Source organism: Anastrepha ludens, chromosome 2 (assembly GCF_028408465.1).
Source record: "Anastrepha ludens isolate Willacy chromosome 2, idAnaLude1.1, whole genome shotgun sequence".
Taxonomy (NCBI): domain Eukaryota; kingdom Metazoa; phylum Arthropoda; class Insecta; order Diptera; family Tephritidae; genus Anastrepha; species Anastrepha ludens.
In genome coordinates, this window is record NC_071498.1 from 26,908,101 (window position 1) to 26,933,461 (window position 25,361).

General features: G+C 35.8%; 1 protein-coding gene across 1 annotated transcript in view; it reads right to left on the bottom strand.

Moving 5' to 3' along the window:
- LOC128866338 (thyroid transcription factor 1) overlaps positions 1-25,361 on the bottom strand; it is a 70,010-nt gene that overhangs the window by 31,067 nt on the left and 13,582 nt on the right. The window contains exons 2-3 of the mRNA XM_054106974.1: positions 24,945-25,156; positions 714-865 (exon numbers count right to left, since the gene is read on the bottom strand). Coding sequence (XP_053962949.1) covers positions 714-865; positions 24,945-25,156 — 364 coding nt within the window. The remainder of the gene's footprint in view (positions 1-713; positions 866-24,944; positions 25,157-25,361) is intronic.

Here is a 25,361-nt window from a genome sequence, read left to right on the forward strand (position 1 = left end):
TAAAGAAAAAACATAGCCATTTAGCTGATTTTTTCATGTAAAGGCCAAAAATTGTGATATTTTTGAATTGGGGGACATCAGAATTCGTTTTAGAGGTATGGTTCCTTCGGCAAAGTTTCTTATTTTGATCCCTAGAATACGATTTTCACAGAGCAATGAGCGATTTTTAAATCGACCCGCCCTAATATATATATATACATATATATAATGGTATGAATGTAGCTACAAATTAAAGCCGGAATTGATTTGATAACTCAATTAAATCCGTTTCCTATTAGATCCGTTTCCGTTAGAACAAAAATTGATGAATAGTTTTTTTTCATAGAAAATATACTTAATTTTTCCGCATAATAGAATCCCGGTTAACTGAATTTCTGTGTTTAAAGAATAAATAAATGTGTATTATTACTAAATACACATTGTATTTTTGCGTTTAATTTAACTTATATTAAAGTGCATGCATCTTAAATAATTTAAGGTTTCTTGTCTGAAAATGTTATTTAGTAGTGGTAAAAAGGATTGAATTGTATTAAGTTCAATTTAAGGGGTTTGCTTTATTATTATTCCTTAATTGAATTGGTTCACTAAGACATAATAAATAAATAAATTTTCTATTTTATATAATTAAATATTTCATCAAAACATCGGTTTTATATATATAATAAAATTTATATTATTAATTTTATATTTGGTAGAAATGTTGTTACAATTACCTGAGCCTGTGTAAATAATACTCTTCTTTTCCTCCGTTGTGTCAATGGAAATTGCAATGGCTTGGAATCGGAAACACTGCAGGTTGCTAAGCTTCCCATATTTCCCATATGCCCCATGGAGCTAGTAGCTGATCCACCCATTAGTCTCGTTACTATGAAAAAAATGTAGAACAGGGGCTCAGCATCATTAGGGAAAATATTTTGTTTAACTATACGTTTTTTTTATCCATTTCTTTATGGCAATCTGCTTTTTAAATATTAAGCAATATTTTTACTTAAAGCTACTCAATTCATTTAAGAGGCATTTATGGAATGCACCCAGTGGTGCAACCATTTACTAATTTTATATAAATAATAATCTAGACTAATTTATTATGATATGAGGTCTGTTGTAGACTTTCTCTTTGGTAAAAGCAGACTCTATTGCTATTATTTCTGTGGTAAGAGCGTTTGAGCGCGATTGGAGTCGAGTGTTGTACGAGTGGTGGTGGCATATTTTCTTTTTCAATTGTTATTGATACGAGTACTTTGAGATTACGATGAATTTGTGCATTTGTGGTATAATAAGTGACATTTGAGATTATTTTGAGGGTTTTCGACTGGAATCTTTGAAGTTTTCGATGTTTGAGTTAGCTGCAGTGACCCAAAGTTGAATACCAGATGTCCATATCGGTTTCAAGATAGCTGCGTAAGTGAGACCTTATTTTCGAGAGAAATATGAGAATTTGGATGTAGTAATATATAGAGGCTACTGAATTTTATTTCCAGGCCCTTCCGTTTGGTGAAAATATGGGTTTTCTACGTAAGTTAGCTATCAAGACGCATGCCGAGATATTTTGTGACGTTTCTTTGGCGGATAATTATATTATTGAGCTCAACGGGTGGACAAGTTTTTCGATTTAGTGTAAAAGTGACTTGCGAAGATTTTGCCTCATTTGGCTTAATGCGCCACTCTTTCAACAAATGAATTATTTTATCAAGTCCTTTCTAGGGGTGGGAGTCAATTGTGAGTACGACAGTGTCATCCGCAAACGTTCCAATTATTGTTTTTTCAGAAGCTGGTAGATCGTACGTACGCGTACACATATAACAGGTATAGGATGGAGCCTTAGGGTACGCGAGCTGAACTTTCACATAGTTCAGACTGTTTTTTGCCTTGTTTGACAAAGAAATATCGGTTTTCGAGATAGGACTTAATAAAAATGTAATAATTTATTGGTAGAGTGTCTTTTATTTTGTAGTGTAAGCCATCATGCCAAACGCGGTCAAAGGCTCGAGATATGTCGAAAAAAGCCGCTGTGCAATATTTTTTTGTTCAAATGCTTTAGGTATAGTATTTATGCTAAGTATAAATAAATTCAAATTAGTGCTTGTATAAGTTGTACAGTACTGTTGTCCGAAATATTAATACTTTTTTAAGTGCAAAATATTTATTGAAAAACTATCTATTTCTTTCCGATTTTATTTACTCATTTGCATTGAAAGATATAAAGAAACCGATAAATTAATAATTGAAAGGTGGAAAGAGTTGATTTTAAAAACAAATTTTATCTCCGTCGCCAAATATAGTGAATGGATGGCAACTTTGTAACCGGTGTCAATTCTCAGCACTAAAATCCGTTGCAAATCTACCCAGCGCGCTGAAGCGGATGGCATACGTCCGCCTTTAGTGATTTGGGCCATCGTTTACCCATACCACTAGTTGCTGGGTGATTAGGCGTTGTCCTTGTGCGTTTGCATCTAATTAATTTGAAAATCTTAGATCCGAACTGTATTTCCCAATAATTGTAGTGGGAATGATAAAATTCATTAGGTGGCTAATATCTACGAGTAGGCCTGCTATATCAGCCAAGAGTCTGAATCTCAGTCCGATTATAGAAGAATTAGGAACAAAGTGCTGATGATTTCTCTTTATCTTCCAGACAGCTGCTGCAGATAGGACTCGAAGCAATAACAAATGTCACCGTGTGGATACCTAATGGATAATGTACAGAAAGGAGACCCACAAATTGTAGAGCTTCGGCTTTGTTAGCCTTAGAAGTTCGATCCAATTCGATCTAATCGTGCCCAGAAAGGTTTCGCGTTTTTGCACTTTTGTGCACTAACCCAGTGCTCTCAGAGCTTGCTTGAATCCCACCTTTCCAGGCACAGACCACATGTTTTCCAGGGAATCTCAACCCTCTCTATTCGCAAGAAAATCGTCTTGAGGGTCTTCTGTCTAGCTAGCTAGGGAGAGAAGTCAGGCATTCCTCAACTAATTTGAGCGCACCAACAACGAGCCCTTGACTTACCTAATAAGGGCAGATTTTTAAACTATCTTCAGTTTCTTAACCGACATCGTCCTCTTCAGCGAATTCCATCGGATAAGGATTCTAAACTTGGCTTTAAAATTGTGCTGCACATCCAGAGGCCCATGTTTTCTTCCTAATCTCTTCAATGTTGTGCTTCCACGTTGAATTTCTAACCAGGATCAGTCCTAAGTACTTCACCACAAAGCATCAATGGAGCACCCGCAATTGAGTGGCTTTGATGTATTTCATATATCCTGGTAATTAAAACGAGCCCCATCTCCGTTCAGGTGACCCTGCATTAATTCACGCAGAATATCTAAAAACTTCCCTCTAAAGTTATCTGCTTTGGTGTTCACCTTGCCCCCTCTCCTTTCCATCTCCTCCGGTAAGTCGTTAACGACAACAGCCCAGAGTAATGGTGAGAGAGCACCGTCTTTGTATAAATTTGATAAGGCAATTTCTGATCCGCGCTTTTTCCAGAGACCTAGTGATTACCTCTGGGAGGGCATTGTTAAAATACCATTCAATGTCGAGGAAGGTATTCACTGCGAACTGTTTTTAAGAGAAGGATAGCTAAATATATTTTCCCATATTAGGGAAGGCAGACTCCATTGATCTGCCTTTACAGTAGGCACACCTTTCCTTATGAATCAATCAGTCTCTGAACGGCTTTCAACGGAAACGTGACAATTTGATTGGTCTGAAATCCTCCGGAGATACATGAGTGATCTTGCCTTGGGTATGAGAGTTACTTTCCCAGCTCTCCACGATTTGGGTATATAGCTCTTATTTATGCATCTCGCATAAATTTGGAGCAGCCAGCGACAAGGCACATCCGCAGATTTCTGTTCACTTTGGCAGGTATAAAGACATCGGGATCAGAAAGCCTGAAAAGCTGGTATTGTTCGAGGTCGGATTTGTCAAAATATGGGCATCGAGAAGCAACTTCAGTGACTCCTCGCTGCTAATCGTTTAACAGCCCGATCCATCCTCAGGTACCCCATAGGACAAAAAGTTCTCGAGAGAACGAGTCTGAGCCTCGTGGCAGCATTCCACGGTTTCACAAAATCTCATGAGTCTCACTTAGTTTTACTAATTTCGGATTCGTAAATTCATAGTCTTACTTTGTGCAGTTCCCATTCCTTGTGCCTTCCCATACCTTTTTTGCTTTATTAACGTCTACACGAAGCCCTTAGTTTAAAGAGTTCAGTTGTCCATTAAGGCGGATTTTCCTTTTTAGAAAGCGGTCTTAGTGGACAAGAGTACTCGAGGGTCATGCTACATACTTATTCATATATTGATGCCTCCAAAAGATCTAAATATTCTCGCAGTATTTCCTGAAGAAGATCCTGCAGATTTCTACAGTATAAATCCTCCAATAAGTACTCCTCCTCCCATTGAGGGAGAACGCCATTGAGAGAATAAAACTGTGATCCGAAAAAAATGAGTATACATTCGGTACAGCCGTGAGGAAGAGGGCAGAATAAGATCAAAAACCTCCTGACCACAGTAATGAAAATGAAGACCTTTCCCCTATCACAAATCTTCTAATCCAATCTTCATAAAATGGAAAATTGGCTCACCTTTGGCAATAATGTCCATACTTCCCCAACAAATGTGATGGGAATTCGCGTCGGTAGCAGTGGTAACGCCCGTTTTCCTTTGTCTCACCTCAGTCAGGGGTCCCTTATCTACCAGAGTTTTCCGAAAGGGCCTTCCAAGCTTACAGTAGCAATGTTCTCATTGCTGAAATTAGGCGAGGTAAATGCTGTTAGTTATTTTCTGAAGAGAATGTAGGATGTAGGCTTACCTGTACACCTATCTACCATCAGTAAATAGCTTTTCGTTTTGATTTCACTTTCCGTCCTTCTGCTTAGCCACGACTCCTGGAAGAGGGCTAAGAGCGCTTCACCTTGCTGAAGGTGGAGTAGTAAATTGGGGGACGCTGCCTTAGACTGCTGCGAATTTATCTGAAGAATTTTCATCTTCAATAATCCTTTCCAACATCACTAGGTCAGTGTCCTCACTATCCGAGGCCAGAAGCCTCTCAAACAAACTTGGAGGGACGGAAGAAAATTTAGTCTTAACATACGAAAATGTGGACGCAGTTTTAACCGATCTTAATAATAATTATGTCGGATCTGGCTAATGTGGGGTGCAAAACATAAATATACCAAGTTTGGACGAGTTTCATTAAGTCGTATCGAGATACAGGCATTACTCAATTTAATACTAACCTACCTTGGATAAAGGGTAATATGTGTACCAAATTGCATTGAAATATGTATGTATGTATGTACATACATTTTTTGTCGATTTGGGCGCCGGCACGACTCGGCTAAATCAACTCCACGTATCATTCTGAGCATTTTGGTATGCATACGTCCTAGTCTATCTTGATTTTTGTATGCTGTTACACACAACCGTTATGTAAACAAAATTATAATACCCTCGTATACAAGTGGGCAGGTATATAAACAGGTTTACTACATCAGCGACTGATGCTCTTATACAAGCACGCATTGTAAAAGTACAAAAGCTTAACCGTAGGAGTTCCCAAATTTAAAAATGATAACTTAGTAGTGGTGAGTAAATACAGGTATGTATGTAGATAGTAAGCTGTTTTGTGTTTCGTGGGTATATTTTGGCGGATAAACCTGTTGACAACCATAATAAAATTATAATTGGCGTATACGCTTCTATTAGGTATTTGGCCGAGCTCGTCCTCCTGTTTGTGGCGTGCGTGTTGATGTTTTCCACAAATGGACAAATTTATCAGCTACATCAACAGCGGTAATCAAAAATGTAACTGTGATGGTGATCACACCCACCAACATAAACGAACGCCCGTATCAGCTGACCCGATGAAACTAATGAGAGCCCCATGTAAATGAATTCTCACCACCGGTCTGTTCCGTAGTATCGTAGATCGTTGTTTAATACCATATTATACAGGCGTACGTTTACGTATGAAATTCGTACAGCAAAAGCGTTGATACTCTCCCACTTTGAAGTCGGTAGTTTTGATTTGCGGTGCTTCGAAGTAATATTTGTTGGCAGAAATCGGGAAAACCATCAGCAGGAGTAAAGCAACTGCGCAAAAGGTAATACAAAGAATAAAAAAAGAGAAAATGATCGATCAGAGATCAGGTCGCCCTATAAAGTTAACAGAGAGAGATAAACGCCTTATCAAGAACACAATAGAAAAAATCTTTTCGAAGGTGCTCCAATATGAACGAGACTTTATCAATAAAACGGTCCGTGGATGACATATGGCAAAAATAAATTTTTTGTTGGATGGTAGGACTGTTATAAGCTTACATGGCAAATTTCAGCGTGATATGTCACATAGTTTGTTTTCTGTGCTACTGTAAACAAGTCAAGCTCGAGTGTCTTTTTCGAATTTAACGATGGAAATTCAAGTTGAACAAAAAATTTGTTTGAAATTTTGTTATTCCAACAAAATTTCGGTTTCAGACGCCTTAAAAATGTTGCAGACAACCTATGGGGACTCTGCTCTATCGCGTGCACGTGTTTTCCAGTGGTACAAATCGTTCAAAGAGGCCCGTACAGAGGACCCAAAAACTCACGCCAAAGTCGCTCAAAAATTAAGGTTATGCTGACTGTTTTTTTCGATTACGAAGGTGTGGTGCACTCGGAGTTCCTTCCGCAAGGCCGATCGGTTAACACTGAATAACAAAAATAATGTTAATATCGTTCCGCAAGCACCGTATTCGCCTGATATGACTCCATGTGACTTCTTCCTGTTTCCCAAGCTCAAGTTGCCGCTCCGTGGAAAACATTTTGAGACAATTGAAGTCATAAAAGAGAATTCGAAGAAGGAACTGAAATCCATACCGAAATTGGCCTTCCAGAAATGCTATGATGATTGGAAAAAACGTTGGCATATGTGTATCGCCGCCAATGGTGATTACTTTGAAGGAGATAAAATAAAAATTGAACAATAATTAACCGTTTGTGTTTTATTAAATCAGTCTCGTTCATATTTGAGCAGAAGTATAGCTACTGTATTGCATCTCTAAACACCATTGCTTCATCGGATATAGTGCGAAAGTTAATCAAGAAAAATGGATATAAGGCATGAATTGTTAGAAAAAATGCCTTTGCCAGTGATACTAATAGAAATAAAAGGCTCAAATTTGCCAGAACTTATAAATTCAAAGAAAATGACTTCTGAGGCAGAGTAATTTTCTCTGATGAATCGAAGTATAATATTTTCGGATATGGTGGACGACTTAAAGTGTGGAGGATGCGAAATGAAGAATTAAATCCAAAACATCAAAAATTTAAACGGTCAAGCAGGGAGGTGGCGGAGTCATGGTTTAGGGCTGCATGTCCACATCAGATGTTGGCAATCTTGTTTTTTTTTTGTTGATGAAATAATGACAAAAGAAGTACATTTGAAAAACCTTCAAAAAAACTTGTCACAAAGCGCTGAAAAATGGAATTGTCAGGTGAAATTTATTTCCAGGAGGACAACGATCCCAAACACACCGCGCACATAATAAAGATGTGACTAATACATAAAGTACCTCATTTGTTATCAACGCCTCCACAGAACCCAAATATGAACCCTATAGAGCATTTATGGGATCATTTGCAAAAATGATTAAGGCAACACCTCATAACTTCCAAAAATCAACTTAAAAGCTTGCTCCAACTTGAATGACAAAATATATATGCGGATTATACAAAAAACTTGATTCACTCAATGTTTGACCGACTAAAAGATACTATTCGATTACGAGGATATGCTACTAGATATTAAATGTAATTTTTCTCAAATTGTTATTAAACTTTTTCATACATAAATACTTTATTGCAAGGGTATCAACATTGCGAATTTTCAAATTTTCTATGATTTTTTCCTTCTTATTTGAGAATGAAATAGTTTTTATATTTTGCATTTCACACGGGAACAATTGGATTTATTTAATTTTTAATAAAATATTAAAATACGTGAATAAAGTAAAAAAACTTTCCTGATATTTTTTATAAAACATCTTCGCAGTGGTGGAGTATCAAGACTTCTGCTTTCCTAATAGCGGAAAGTGCTGAAAAAGCTTCTCATAAAAAACCATTTGCCGTCCGGAGTCGACTAAAAACTATAGGCCCCTCCATTTGTAGAATAACATGTTATAATAAATTTATACGTAAAAACATTTAGAGAGGAAATTTTGCAAATTCTGTTTTTTTTAATATTTTGTTTTTTATTATTATCTTGCATTCCCTTTTTAAATTTCTAAATAATTTTATATTTCTATGCTGAAGGCACGAGCACACTTTCAGGCTTCACAAAACAATCATCAACTTCAAGTTTTTCTCTCATGAAAAATGCCACTCTGGCGAATGCATTTTTTCCCTCTTGCATGTAAAGTACAAAAAGAACCATATGATCTGTTTTACACCACTTTATATCCAAATCAAAAATATTGAAGCATTTGCATATGTATGTATGTATTAATAAGAAAATTTTGTTTGTAGTAGTTTTCATCATTCAATTCTTGAAGGGTCAGTACTCCGGTGGGCAATAGATTCAAAAAGTGCACTAAATGGTAAAGAAATATTTAAACTGCTCTGAATTCTGACGGACATACATATGTGTGCATATGTGTAGATACTCGAACGTACATACATATATGTATGTATGTATATGTATTTTTACGTACACTGGCGGAGCAGTTTATTAAAACAACAATGACCTTGTAAAACATAAATATTTAGCCATAGTTGGTTTTTGTGTACAGCAACAAATATCTAGTAGCACAAAATATTTATTCCGAAAACCCGACGCTTGCATTTATGAAAGGATCAACTTAAATAAACAGTGATTTAGCAGTTTTCATACACATATGTACATACATATGTACAAATCTACATTATTACTTTGCATTATTCTTCCGCACAGTCATGATGACAGAAAGAAAATATAGCGAAGGCAGTATTTGAATAGGCATGATTAAAAAATGTTATTCATTTAACGTATGTGTGTATGTACATACATATGTGTGTACATCTACATATGAACATACTTCGTATACGTTTTCAATGACATTTTCAGGTGAATTACTTCGGTTTGATTTTATTGAATTTGATGTTTGTCAGCACCTTTCCAAACAAAAATTAACTAAATTTTACAAGCAGCAGCGGCGAACCAGCACCGAGATGCAACTATCAAAACCTAACATTAGCTTTAGTCCCATGACTGTAACTGTAAAATCTATCCAATTTCTTCTTATTTAAGCAGAGTACTAAATAACGACTTAAATTAGAAATATTTTGAATTTAAATTATTTTTGGAAGTAAATAAAGTTATAAACTATTTTCTCTTGGCCCAACAGTGCGCTTATCAGTGGACAATTCAAAAACATAACCTCGATAATAACCGATTGCAATCGGTTGTGTGTGTGTGTGGCGATGATGATGATTTCTGTCATTTCTTTTGAGATTCCGAAGTATGTATGTATGTATGTAACACTTGAGCGGAAAAATCATAACATTCTTAATAAACAATACTTACGGGTTCGAAATCCCGGGCATGAAACATCAGATGATAGGGAAATTTTTTTCTAATATCATGTTTCTGCCATAAAAAAGTTTCCCATAAAAAACCATCTGCAGTTCGGAGTCGGCTTGAAACTGTATATCCCTCCATTTGTGGAACAACAACAAGCCGCACGCCACAAATAGGAGGAGGAGCTCGGTCAAGCACCCAAAAAGGGTGTAAGCGCCAATTATATACATATGCATGTATGTATGTATGTATGTATGTATATATATCTACTCCTATTTCAAAAGCAATACATATTTCGCATATTTACATACATATGTATGTATTGTGAATGCTTTCTTTACAACATATGGATACTATTGCGATTTTTCATGTGTTGCCCACTTGACCAAAGTAAATTGCCGACGGCTTTTTATATTCGCTTTATGTTTCCAAATTCATATATGTATGTACATATATATATATGCATATAAGTAAGTTATTTCTAAAACACTGGCATGCAAACACAATTACATACATTCAAGTGCATTTGCATACAAACATACATATATTTGCGCAGACAAAGCTGTGCCGTCATCCGTATGCAAAAATTCTAACAAGAAATATGTACATATGTAAATAAGTGTACTCCAATGCGTATACATATCTATGTATGTAAGTATGTATGGATGTATATGTATATGAACTATCACGTTAGCGTATGTACACTTGTCGAAGAAATAACGCGAACCGCCCAAAAAATCATGAAGTCAATTTCATCCATTGTTTGATGATTTAGGCAGATTAAGGTTGAATGCATGAATGTACACTAAGAGAAAAAAAGTCTCGCTCTTGTTTCAGAGTACACATCTAACTTTGTTGCTATAAATGTATGTATGTATGTTCTTGTGCTCTCTTTATTAATTGGCGAATCCTGTATGTAAAGGGATGTATTAATTTAATATTCGTCTACTAATAGGGAACAAAAATTAATGCTTTCGAAATTTTCAATAGTTTAGACAGACATTTTTTATAAGCTTACTGTGGCTGTTTTCGTGCATCTTAGTGTATGTTTCTACGCGCATTTGACGCACAGCCCTTAAGACAACTACTGCCGTGCATTAAGAAGGCATACTCTACAAGACACGGCGGAGCACTTTAGACACTTCGGTGTTTGTAATTACAACAATAAGCGCTTTTTAAGTCAGCAGCAAGCAGGAAGCACATTGTAAGCAGACAATGTTGATTTGATAGAGAAGCTTTAATCCTGACCCGGCCCTCATTTGGGGGAGGAACAGTACCTGTAACAAAGTACAGCTCGAAAATTATTTACTAAATGTTCAGCACAATTTAACAGCAGGAGATATGTTAAGAGGGAATAACAGAGTTAGAGCTGAAATAAACTGTATGCTTACATTTGATGTTAGATATCATTTTGTGGCATCTCTTTATTTACATATTTGATTATCAATCTGATTTCTTATATTAGATGAGAACTAATTTAAAGTTTTTTTTGTGTAATATCCACTACCTTAATATTTCTCATAATATTTAATTATTTCTCTTTATTTTCCAGCTATAGTTATATTCATTATAATTATAAATAAGGTATGTCATGGTGGGCTACTAAACAAAATAAACGCACTATTACCAAATCAGTAGTGCGACTCACTAATTTTGAACGATTCGACAATTGCTATTTTTGTTTGCAGTATTTGCCGTTTGCACTAACGATTTTGCTATTCACAAAATTATGTTAACTAACACTGAACATCTGAATTTTTCTATTCAAACAGTCAATTAAACATTCCCGGCACTTTTTGAACATAGGGTGTGCTTCGGCTAATGGACGACTGACTCATGGATATTCGCCGTTGCTCATCTACGGGTCGTTGATAACATCAAGTTGCAAAAAATCGCAATGCAGCTAGAGCCTTGTAATATGAAGGCAGAATTCAGAATTAAATTAGCTTGAAGATTTACCTATTTTTCAGTCGAAATCGATGTTATTCTGGAACCTCTAAGATGACTGTCAACCTGAGAAAGTACGTACCTCAGACAAGTCTAGAGTTAAGACGACTGTCAACCTGAGAAAGTATGTACCTCAGTCAAGTCTGGAGTTAACCGGAATAGTTATTGGAACTTCCCTGCAGCCAAGTGAAAAGGATTGCCCATATCCCGGAGCAAACTTCAATCCACTGCTTGAGCGTTCACTACCTCCTCTCCATTCGATAAGTCATAGACCAAAAATTCGAAATATGTTTAATATATATTCGCGTTGTTTTAATAAGTTTTCGTTAACATAATTTCATAGTTTTTATTCATACCACTAATTCTTGTTTTCTCGTTTAATTAAACCACTCTCAAATTAATCAATTAATTAATTAATTAATTAATTGATTAATTTGCAATCATACAAACAGCTGATTTTGTTTTATCGATTATCGTTATGAAATGGGTTACCGAATAGCAAAATTGTTAAAGTTGTGGTGAAGGAAAGAAAACAACGCGAATATCGTTAAAATATGTTAGTGAATCGCACTGCAGCACTATCCATTTTACGTTCTTATTTATCCGATCGTTACTTCAGAGTCAAACAAGTAGATGCGTATTCAGGGCTCAAAGAAATAAAGACTGGAGTTCCTCAAGAAAGTGTGCTTGACGCTATCCTAGATTTACTGTTCACATCTGACCTGCCATGCAATCAAAACTGAGTAAGAGCAGCATTCGCTGATGATACAGCAGTAATTTCAGCTAGCAAGACTGTAAACGAATCGACTTCGCAATTGCAAATCGCCATAAACAAAAGGAAATGGCATATTCGACTTAATAAAACTTAGTCTGTACACGTAAACTTTACATACAACAAAATAGTCGCGCAGTACCTGCCTACATACATATACATATGTATGTGTATGAATATACATGTGTATCATACATACATAAATGGGACACAAATTCCCTAAACAAATACAGCAAAGTACTTAGGCATGGCATTGGATGCTAAGCTCAGCTCAGCGAACACGTAAAGAAAGAAAGAGGAGCTTGAATTTAAATATAGAAATACGAGATGTGTTCAAAAAGTATCGTGAATTTTGAATTTTCGCAGGTTACATACATATATTCGAATTTCAATTTTTTTGTGGCGATATGTTGGTACTCATGTCTCTCACTCATGCCGACGAGTTCGGCCATTTTGCTACTTGGACCAAAGCAACGTTTATCGGTGGTACAAAATGTTCTCAGAAGGCCGAGCAAATATGAACGACGAAAAGCATGCCGGACGCCGGAGCACTTCAACAACAGACAAAAAAATTGACGAAGTGAAGAAAATGGTATTGGCCATTCGTCGAATCACTGTTAGAGAAGTTGCTGAGAACCTAGACATGAGACGGGTCGCCGCGAAATTCGTACCAAAACTGCTCAATTTCGACCAAAAGTAGCATCGCGTGAACATTGGTAATGAGATGTTGGACTCTGTCCGCGACGACCCAAATTTGCTCCAGAGGGTCATAACTGGTGACGAATCGTGAGCTTATGGATATGACGTGGAAACCAAATCTCAATAATCTCAATGGAAGCTACCGCACGAAGACCGAAAAAAGCGCACCAAGTTCGGTCGAATGTAAAAGTTTTGCTTACCGTTTTATTCGATTGCAGGGGCGTTGGGCATCATAAGTTCTTGCCACAGGATAAAACGATTAATAAGAAATATTACCTGCAAGTTATGTGCAATTTGCGCGAAGCAACCCACCAGAAACACCCAGATTTGGGGAAGAACAAAAATTGGCTCTTACATCACGATAACGCCCCTGCTCACACATCGTTGCTTGTGCGCGACTTTTTGGCCAAAATAGCACACTAATGATGCCACAGTCACCATATTCCCCAGATCTGCCACCCTGTGACTTTTTCATGTTCCCGAAACAGAAGAGGCCCATGAAAGGACGACGCTACGTTACGATTGACGAGATAAAGACTTCGATGCCGTGGAGGAGCTGAACAAGATAAAAAAATATTTTTTTTTTTGCGAAGTTTGTATTTTTTCAAAAATTATTAATTTATTCATTCAAAGGTTTCAAAATAAAGTGCTAAAATGTGCCGTTGGTGCTTCTTCATATATCCGTAGCTCTGATCTCGAACGTGACCTCCCGCTTGATTCAGCTCCACACACAATAAAGAAAATAGCCAATTCTCATAAAGAGAGACTGAATAAACACATAAACACAGAGGCCTCCACCCTTGCTGACACAAATAAATGGGGAAGAAGGCTTAAAAGCAAAACTCCACAAGACCTGGCCAATTAAAAAACAAAAAAAATCAAAACCCGTTTACTTATTTCCATAATATTTAAGTAGAGTATTCCAATACTAATTTGTTTTATACAAACTCACTAAAGATTCTTCGTTAGTTTTAAATATTTTGCAACTTATGGTAATGAAAATTTAATCAAAAAAATTATAACTTTAATAATTTATGAAATAAAAAATAAATAATACAAATTAATTAGACATTCGTTCGTTGCTATGCCATTAAATTTCCTCAAACAAATCAAATTTCTATCTGCATAGGAAAAATCATCGTCACACGTCTGTAGAGCCTAACAAGACAGACATGCATACAAACTTACACACAGCACCTAACAAAACAATCACCATTCGTCGAAAATAAAGTGAAAAGATGGCATATTTTTCTTTATTGTTTTCGTTAAAAGTGCTCAAGGAATGCAGCGCACATTCATAGGAACAGCATTGTGTCGAAAAGTATAAATCATGAAGCATCAACAAAATTTTTTCATACTTTACTTAGACACCTTTTTAGGCCTTTGATATGTATTACATTATTTTTTGGTATACTCGTATGAATTGTTATCTTAAAATTAAATTTTAGTTCAACAATTGCGGCTTGGAACCCTGTTGTTCTGAACACATTTTTACATACAAATGCTGCAGGCACTCGCCGTGACAAAAATGCGCGATTACCAAATATTAGCAAACTGGCAAATAATTATAAATAATAAGAAATAATGCAATATTGACTTACTCTCGAGTGGCCGTTAGTGATTTCTTGAAATATATGTACATAGATTTGGAATTTTTGTCACCGTCAAGAAAAATTGGCTCAGGGGTGTGAGGGGAGATGTAGTGAGCTCATTTTATAAATGAAAATAGTTTGATCCTAGAAATATGAGCCCGAACTTATGAATGTTTTTGTTGTACTATATACATATGTATGTATGTATGTAAGTACAATATTTCAGACTGTGCTGCGCCGACGCGACTAGTGAATCTGCTACTGGGTCTGCGCCTATGAATGCTTTTTGTAGTGCATTCGCAAGGTTTAGAATTTTACTCTTACGCACGCAGACGCATAAAGAGAGTGTCCTGTGTATGCAGGTATATATGCGCATACACACATATACATATGCATACGAATAAGAATTGTTTGGTCGGATGTTTAGAAAACAAGTATATATGTATGTATTGCATTCATGCATACATTCATGCATATAGGTATGTATGTATACGCATACCGTTTAAATGAAAAGTGTTTTTGCATTTGTTAGGAAGGAATTCGATCATTTGTGTATTTATTCTTGAATTCTCGTCAATATGCAAATGAGATGTGCTGTGTGGTGGGTCAAGATTTTTTCTGCTCACAAATTTATGTATGTACATACAGTTAGTCACTTAAGTATGTACACACTAGCTCTGTCTTTCGAAAAGATCGAAGTTAACGCGCTTCCTGATTTGTAATCACAAATTTTTACGCACACATACATAGCAAGTGCGTTTTGGCACACACATTCACGAAATTAATATCACAAAAGTTGGTATACAGTGGGCGGTTGTTTGATGAGCATAACGCGACTCTTTCGTTTTGATTTAGAAAGTTCAAATAATTTGCAAAAATTTTCAAAACGAGTATTATAATTTAAAAGTTTGCGTTTTATCTTAAATGGTTTAAACAATATTAAGGATTGCACCAAAAGGAAAAGAGCTTTCTGATGAAGAATTTGATAAGAAAACATCATAAAAAACAATAAATCATTACGCAAGATCGGCCATTAGTGGATCAGTGGATAAATGTTATACTACAATTCAAAGGATGGTAAATAAATATAAAAATGCGCAAAACACCTTTAAGCCCAAAGTAGAGGTGCCATAATGGTTATGCCATAAATGTGCAACTCTGTAATTGATTAAAGGTGACATGTCACAATTCCGTAGTTTTAGCCATTAACATAGAGGCCAATTGAATTTTGGTTTTTCGCCGTAACCATAACCAGTTGCATGATTTTGCGTTGTTTTGCATTGTGATTTGTTGCATTGTGGTATACTTTTTGTTATCTTTTGTTGAGTTTCTGCATTTCGAACTGCACAGATGCGATAGTTTATGTAAATATTAGCTGCCTATGGCTATGTCACTGATAAACTGATAATTGATGACACATGTACATATGTAAATATCATTATGGTTAATACTATGGATAAGAATATGGCGTTATGGTATGGCACCTCTTCTTTGCGGTTTAATAAGGCTCCAGTCGGTCACGGGTCTTCAGTGACTGGAAAATAGCGTGATCGTACGCAAAATAAGAACAAATCCCAAGATACATAAGTGCGCCTAAATTGAAAACTGATATGGAAAATGGGATTGGAAAGCATTGTAGTGCTCAAACTATCTGCCGAGTATTGCCTATCGTTGGTTATCGTGAGCGTAATCTACATATATACATATGTAATATACTAGCGAAAACCCGCCCGTTCCGCTGGTCGTCTTAAAAAAAATCCAGATTAATTAATTAAATTAAGCCGAAAAATACTGTGTGTATTTTATAAAAATTCTCGCTCATGAATAGTAATGAAAGAAGTTTTGAATAGTAGTAGCAATTAAAAAACGTTTGATGTGATTTACTTTATTACTTTTTTTTTTTTTGTTATGCTCTTTGGTGTACAATATTCTTCGTTTTTCCATGCGTTGTTGAATAAATGAACAATACCGATGGCTTACCAACTCTTGAGCATGAAACATAAAGTTGGCCAGGAGAAAAACATGGGTATTCTAAATCAATACCACAAATTGATAAAGTTTGGCCTTGTGACTTATTAATAGTAATCGCGAATGCAAAGCGAACAGGAAATTAATACCGCGAATACCAATGATACCATCGGATATGCCGTTTGAATTCAAACGTCTTCACCAGAGTATTTTCCATTCAAAATTGTTGCTTCAATGACGTTATTCATCAATCTCTTAACTGTTAATCGAGTGCCATTACATAGTCGTGGTTGATTTATGTTTCTCAACATAATAATCGGTGCTCCTGTTTTCAAGTTTAGCATGTGTGGCGGTAATCCAGGTAAATCAAGGGAATTCAAAAATTCAGTGGGATAATTTACAATACCATCTTGATTTGTAACAGTGTCAACGGATCGATATGTTTGTTCTGGACTTGGTATGTTAGCCAAAATAGCCGCATTCACTTCATTCACATCTTTATTTTTGCCAGCCATGATGGCTCGTTCACTAAGCCAATCATGATTTTTGTAATTTTGAGGCAAATTTGGGAAAATACTTTGAATTAACTGTTCTTTCGTTTGACTTATTTGTAAAGTTATTAAACCAGTTAAATTATCGACAGGAACTTTGCCATTTCCAATATCCAATAATTGCTGTGAAAACTCAGCAGCTGATGGATCATTTTGCATTAGAACACGTACATTTGTAGTTAGTTTGAGTGTTTGAACATATCTCCACAAATATGATGATTTCAAACATGCAGCCAATTCATCTGCTACAGTTGCTCGAGGAATAACAGGCAGTGTTTGTCTAAAATCACCTGCCAGCAGCACTAAGGCACGAGCAAACATTTCATTTTTACTACGTAAATCTCGTAATGTCCTATCAAGCGCTTCCAGTGACTTTTTATGTGCCATCGTGCACTCATCCCATACAATTACGTGTGCGAAAAAGCGGAGAAGGAGAAGAGAACTGTTCTATTCCCCCCCGCTTTAACCCAGCTATGTGTTGAGGTGCAAATGACTTTTTTGCGTGAAGTCTGATATAAAAGAAGTTCTATTTACTCTTCTTAAATTTATATAAACTTTTCCAGGCGAAGTAAAAAAACTGACATATACCTATTTGCTTCAACCGTATATTTGTGAGTACACAGGTAATACGTAAATATATGAATGATATAGGTAATACCTATCTCATATTAGCATAACCTTTCTGCAAAAAATTAAGGAAACGATCACCAATCACGCCGGCAATGATACAATGAATTTTTCACTATAACTGACTTCAGATTAACGTTTATATAATAAGCGTATATGTAAAATTTTAAAATTTTTTTAAGATTTGTTTTTTAATTTTTAATAATAAGTGGTCTTCCTCTTCCTCTTCCTGTAGCTATTCCTTTTCCTCTTCCATCTCCAGCTCCATATCCTTTCTTTATCCCGGAAACAGGCAGTAAAAATTACTTCACTTAAAAGCTTTCATCAACAGCTTCCATCTGATACCCATATTGTACAAACACATCCAAGGGTACCTTGGTCCACCTTTTCGGCTATATCTCGAGACCCTGGTAACTCAGAGATCTAAAAAATACTCTGTATTAAAGCACTCATCAGTAGCTTTGATTTGATACCCACATTGTAAAAACACATCCTAGGGTTACCCGGGTCCTCGTTTTGGCCTTCGGTAGCGCCACCTGGTGGCGAGTGGAATCAATAAGCATATTATACTAACCTTCACCGTGGAAAAATATTTATATATACCAAATTTCATAATAATCGGCCCAGACACACACGACCAAAATGTATTCAATTCTAATGAATGCTATGTGCGGTACAAAAAATACGTGCGGCAAATAGCAAAAACACACTCACTTAACCGACGCACCGCACACACACGCGTTATCGGATTTCAACCAAACTTCACAGAAACCTTTGCCAAAGAAACACCAACAATGTGTGAAACTTTCATTGTTTTCCTTACACGCGTTGCTGAGATTACCGGAGACAAATGCACACTTTTTTTCGGCTTAATTTTTATATGTATACATAGATAAGAAAGTCATGTTAGTTACACTATTTATAACTCGAGAACGGCTAAACCGATTTGGCTGAAAATTGGTGGAGAGGTAGCTTAGAACCAGGAGACGGACATAGGATACTTTTTACCCATTCGAAAGCGTTTCCGTGAAGTCACTATAAAATGTGTTATAACAAAAACGCATCTGATATGGAATAACAAAACGCAAATGACAGCTAAAGGTAATTTTGTCTATGGTTAAGTAGAAAATTTCATAGTATTACACTTGAAGTGCTTCATCGAAGAATTTTCAACGACAGAATCAAGGTGATACGGTTACTGGTTATCCGGATGTGCGTTCTACTGATGCTCTTGGTCGTATGTATTCAGTTCATCCAAAGAATGATGAATGCCTCTATTTGCGGCTGTTGCTGGTAAATGTGCGTGGGCCTACGTCATTTGAGTCACTACGGACTGTTAATGGTACAATATTCGCAACATATCGTGCTGCATGTGAAGAGCTCAATTTACTAGAAAACGGTACCCATTGGGATACGACAATCATTGAAGCCATTATCTTTGCATCTCCAAGTCAGATACGCACATTATTTGCTATCATCATTTCGACATGCTTTCCATCGAACCCATCTAAAATATGGCATAAACACAAGGATAATATATCAGAATATATTTTACATCAAATTCGTGTCAGTTCCAGAGATCTGGATCTTGAGATGAATGACGAGATACATAATCGGGCTTTACTCTTGATCGAAGACATGTGCGGTAGTTTGTGTGAAATGAATGACGCATTCGTGAAATGAATGACGCATTTAATCGAGAGTTGGAACGGGAACGTAAATATGCTCACCAGGAATTAAATTTAGTAGTTAAAACGAATGTACCACTGTTGGATCGCCAAAAGTTTATGATGCATTAATGAAGGCAATTGATGATGGAAATGGTGGTTTATATTTCCTTGATGTCAGTAATTTTAGACACTGTTCGTGCGAGATCCAACATTGCGCTTGCAGTTGCTTCTTCTGGAATAGCAGCCACATTATTAGAAGGATGCCGTACGGCTCATTCAGCATTAAAATTGCCGTTAAATCATCAAAAAATTGAAGAACTAACATGTAATATTTCAAAAAACTCAGCAATGGCCAAAGTTTTATCAGCATCGAAAATCATCATCTGGGACGAATGCACAATAGCGCATAAACGTGCATTAGAAGCACTTAACCGAACATTGAAAGATATACGTTTTGTTTTGGAGGCGCAATGATTTTACTGTCTGGCGACTTCCGCCAAGCACTGCCAGTATTTCCAAGATCAACGGCTGCTGACGAAGTAAACGCTTGCCTCAAATCATCGAATCTATGGCGCTATGTGAAGAAACTTTAGCTGACAAACATGAGAGTTGCATTACTTAATGATAAATTTACTGAATATTTCTCTGAGCAATTACTGACTATCGGTAATGGTCGAGTACCTGCTCAGAATAAAGATGTAGATGACTACATAATTCAAAATGATATCATTGGAACAATACATTCATTCAAATCCATTGACTATGTAACAAATGAAGATGAAGTCACCAACTATCCAATTGAATTTTTAAACTCCTTGGATGTGCCTGGCCTACCACCGCACAATTTACGCCTAAAAGTTGGCTCCGTAGTAATCATGCTTCGAAACTAAGCCCACCAAATCTTTGCAACAGTACGCGTTTGGTGGTAAATAAATTGATGAACAATGTGATTTACGCGACGATACTCAAAGGAAAATTCGAAGGTGAAGAAGTTCTCATTCCGAGCATCCCGATGATCCCAATCGATCTTTCGCTTGAGTTTAAAAGACTTCAATTTCCGATCCGTCTGATTCCGATTTTTAGAATTTTTTGAATCCAGGCCCGATAGTGCTCATCCTTCCTTTAATTTTGCCAATTGTGATTTCCAAACTCTTGATAATGCCTTACGTAAAATTGATTGGGAAGTATCTCTAGGGAATATTGAAGTTGCTGAATGCTTTAAGATATTTAAAACTTTGGTCCTTGATATATGTTCTCAACATGTTCCAATTTTTAAGCGTGTAAATTATAAGATTCCTTGGTGCACGAAAGAACTCAAACATCATAAAAATTTGAAGTTTTTTAAGAAGTTCAAGTTAACTAACGAAACCCGCTATTATGATTTGTTTATCCTCCACAGGAATAAGTTTCGTACTTTAAATAAGTCTTTATATAAGGAATTCGTTCACAAATTTGAGCTTAACATAAAAATTAATCCGAAGAATTTTTGGCGATATATTAAATCGATTAAAAAGGTCTCTTCTATTCCTAATTCTGTTTTTTATAGGGACGTAACTGCCTGCTCTGTCAGCGATGCAGCGAATTTCTTTGCTGATTTTTTTTTCATCTAACTTCGTCTCTGATGAAGATATTCAGGAAGAACATTTGGCAGCCATTCGCCATAATTTCTTGGGGAAAGTGTCTTCTTCAGTTGACTTTGGTTCGCTTGTTCTATCAGATGATGATGTCATTGAGGGATTGTTAAAGATTAAAAACTCGGCTCATTCGGATGTAGACGGGCTTTCTGTAACTTTGTTTAAAAACTGTCGCTCTTTGGTTCAACCTCTTAAACTAATTTTTAACAAATCCTTGGCCGAAGGAATATTTATCGATGATTGGAAGCTGACTTCAGTCACTCCTATTATCAAAAGTGGTAATAAAAGCGATATTGTAAATTACAGACCAATTTCCAAATTATCTGCTGTATCTAAATTCTTTGAATGCGTTGTTAAAGACAAGTTATATTTTAGTGTTAAAGGTCTAATTAGTCCATGTCAGCATGGTTTTGTAGCTGCAAAGTCTACCTTATCTAACTTATCCGTTTTTTCTGATGATTGCCACGCAGGCTTCCAGAATGGTTTCCAAACTGACGCGATATACACGGATTTCTCTAACGCCTTTGATAAAATCTCCCATACGATTTTAGTAACTAAATTGGCTTGTCTTGGTTTTCATTCTACCTTCCTTGATTGGATTCGGTAGTTATCGATGGTGTTTCTTCGAAACACTACACTGCCACCTCTGGTGTACCTCAGGGTAGTATTTTAGGACCTTTGTTATTTGTTTTGTTTATTAATGATATTTATTCGTGTTTTTCCTTTGCTAATTTTCTTCTCTATGCTGATGATCTTAAAGTGTACGCTGAAATAAGAAATTCTAGTGATTCAGCCGCCCTGCAGTCCGAGTTGAATAATTTATTTTCCTGGTGCCTTATAAATCGTCTATTTCTTAATATTGAAAAATGTCATAAAATCACATTTTCTAAGCTTCAAAACCCCCTCAACACCTCTTATCATATCAATTATACATATCTTGCCTCGTCTGATGTGATAAAAGATTTAGGGGTTTTCTTTGATTCAAAGCTTAATTTTATCACGCACCTAAATTATGCCGTTTCCAATTCTCTTGCTATGCTCGCCTTTGTTAGACGTAACTCATCGCACTTCACTGATCCATATACTCTTAAGATTTTATACTCTGCGTTTGTGCGGTCCGAATTAGATTGTGCCTCTTTTATTTGGAGACCTTATCATGCAGTTCATATAAATCGAGTGGAGAGGGTTCAAAAAATTTGTGTGCGTTTCGCGCTACATTCACTAAATTTCTCAGACCCCAAACCATCATACGACTCACGCTGTCGTTTGATTAGTCTCTCTCCATTAAGTGACAGAGGTACGTTTCAGGCAGTTTCTTTTATTTTCGATCTCGTTAATGGACTAATTGACTGCCCGTTTCTTCTAGAAAGAATACATTTTAATGTTCCTTGCAGGAACTTTCGCCGTGTCAAAATTTTTCATGTTGGCGTTAGGAGGACATTATATAGTGCCAAAGCGCCTCGTGTTAGACTCTGTCTGACATTAACAATCTCGCCTCCCTTTTGGATCTAGACTTTTCCAGGGCGAAACATGTATTTAATACCCAATTAAAAAATTTCTTCCTTTGTAAGAATTTTACATAATTACCTAGTATATTTTGTTAATTTAGTTCAATAATTAAATAATTAAGTTTAATTTAACTTTAATTAATTTAATTTAGCATTAATCTGTTTTCATAGTCTGTAAGAAATACTGTATTTTTTAGACTATTAATTGAATTAAATTATATTAAATAAATAAATCGGCCAATTATTTCGTATTTTTTTATTAAAAAACTGATTTTTAGTGTGTCAAATTCAAAACCGCGCCATTTTGTTAATTTTTTTTTTAATCTAGTACCAGACTGATTAATAATTGTTTTGGTTTTTGTGTTTCAAATAAATAGAACAGTCAAAATGGGCAACACCGTCCAGGTCCAATTTTTTGGGAGGGTCAACTTCAGCGCCATTTTTAAAATTATTAAAATTAAAAAACTAATTTTTTTATTCATTTTTGTATGCAAAAGAAATTAAATAAAAAATCTAAAAATTTAAATATCGTTTTTAATTTTTTTTTAATAAAAAAAAATATATTCCTGAAAATACCCTAGACCACCTGAAGATAGAGCTGAGTAAGACTGCGCGTATGTGCCTTTCTTCCGACTGCAAATGACCGAGATGTCTGAACCTTCTCCGCGCTATAACGCTACATTCAAGGAAAAGATACATTGGCTATTTGAAATTTTTCAAAATAATCTGACACTAGCTGAACACACCGCCCCAATCACCAGGTACAAATCTAATAGAACATTTGTGGCAACATTTAAAGTGTCAAATATGTAAAAGTTCAATACGAAGTAAGGAACAATTAAAAAATGTTCTTCTAGAAGAGTGAAATAAAATAAGGCCAGCAGCAACTGAAAACTTGGTGAAATCAAAGTCACCATGACTTAAAACTATTATTAAGTCCAATGGTAATCCAGTCAAATGTCAAATGCTTTTATTTTAAGAATGGTCTTTACTTAATTGTATATCACATATTTCATTGTATAATAACTTTTGTGATATTATTTTGATGCTAAAATTTTGTAAATAATCTGTGTAGAAGATGATTTTTGATGCTCCTTTCATGTGAATAAAAACTTATTATAATTTGTGTTATATCAAAGAATCAATAGCGGAAGTAATGCAGATATATGTATATAGTGTATACTTACTTAAGTGACTAACTGTACATATGAATGATAGATGTTGAAATTGGTATTCAATTTATAGATAGGTATATTATTTAAAGCAATACTAATATTAAATGTACGTAAATGGTGCACGAAGTCAGCGCTTTACAAGGGTTGCCTTTTATATTTTATATATTATATCCGTCAATTGATAACGAAAATGGCTTTATTGTTTTTCAAAATATTCTCCTTGGAATTAAAAACACTTCTGCATTTGGTTAAATCTTTTTTCAAAGCACTTTTGCCACTCAGAAAGGAATACCTCTTAAACGAGCTATTTAAAGGTTTGTCTTCGCATTTCAGTTTTTACTATGTTCCGCAACAAAAATAAATCGTTAGATGTCGAATCAAGCCTGTAAAGCGAATGACCCATTAATTCGATCGTTTGAGCGCTCAAAAAGTGTCTTATCTCAGCATTTATCTAAGATTCGTCACCTGGTTGATGTCATAGATTGAACAACATTTCTTTGCACCAATCGGCACGGGCCCTTTTTGGGACAATTGTCAAATTATGCGATATCCAGCAAGAACAAATCTTCTTGACGAAGAATGTTACATGATCTTGCGTTTTCCATTGACGCACAGCATCCATTATTTCTGGCACAACGACCGGTTTTGGACGGCCTTCATGAAATTCACCCTGCAAGGATCGACAGCCACGTTGCAACTCATTGTACCAGTGTTTCACAGTGGCTAGGCGTGCCGCTTCAACGCCAAGAGTCGAAGTAAGGTGATCAATGATCAATGTACTGCTGTCTCGATAAGCCACATCGCAAATCGTAATAAATCATCGTACGAAAATGTTCATGAGTTAATTCTATCTTTTCGGCGAGCTGAATTTTTCAACTCACTAAAAAAAGAATATCTAAAACTCGTGAGTGAAGACGTTGTATGTAAATAAGTTTATGCTAAAAAATACCAAACTTTTCGAATAAAGTATCGAATTAAAACTCATGATAAATATAAGTATGAAAGGCAACCCTCCTGTTTATACGACTTCCATAGTAAATTTTGGTCAAATGTTATACCCAAAAATTCTACTTTCCTTCGTGAAAACTACTTCGGAAACAATTTTAGGTAATACTTCATACTTCTGATCTTGACGCTTTTGAATTTAAGAAGTGGTTTGAACATGAGTTTTAATACTACTCAAACTAAGGAACACATTGTGTAATATATGAGCGGAATAAATCGACTTTCTATTTGTAATTAAAAGTTGTATTTCGACTTACTTGCAAATCTGGGATCATTTGTTGTAGATCCATACCAAGTCGCTGAACTTCTCATATCTGAATAGTGTCCCGCCAGAGAGAGGTTATCTGCTGGGCCGCAGTAGCTTTGAACTCCTGGGCTATGATAAAGTGAACTCATGGCGTACGGGTTTGCCATGGTGGCAGATCCTAAGGTACTGGGTGAAGTCACACTACTTCCGCTGGAATTTGTTCTGAAAAATAATGTTTTCTTATTAATATTTATTATTATGATGGGTCTTGAATATATTAGTTATTTTAAAATTTCTCAAGAATAAAATAGTACCTACAAAATAAATTGCAGATATAATTAAATTTATACAGAAATTGTTGCCCTAAAGCATCATCGGACAGTAGTAAATTATTACACTCTGGTAAATCGATAAATATTTGTATTGA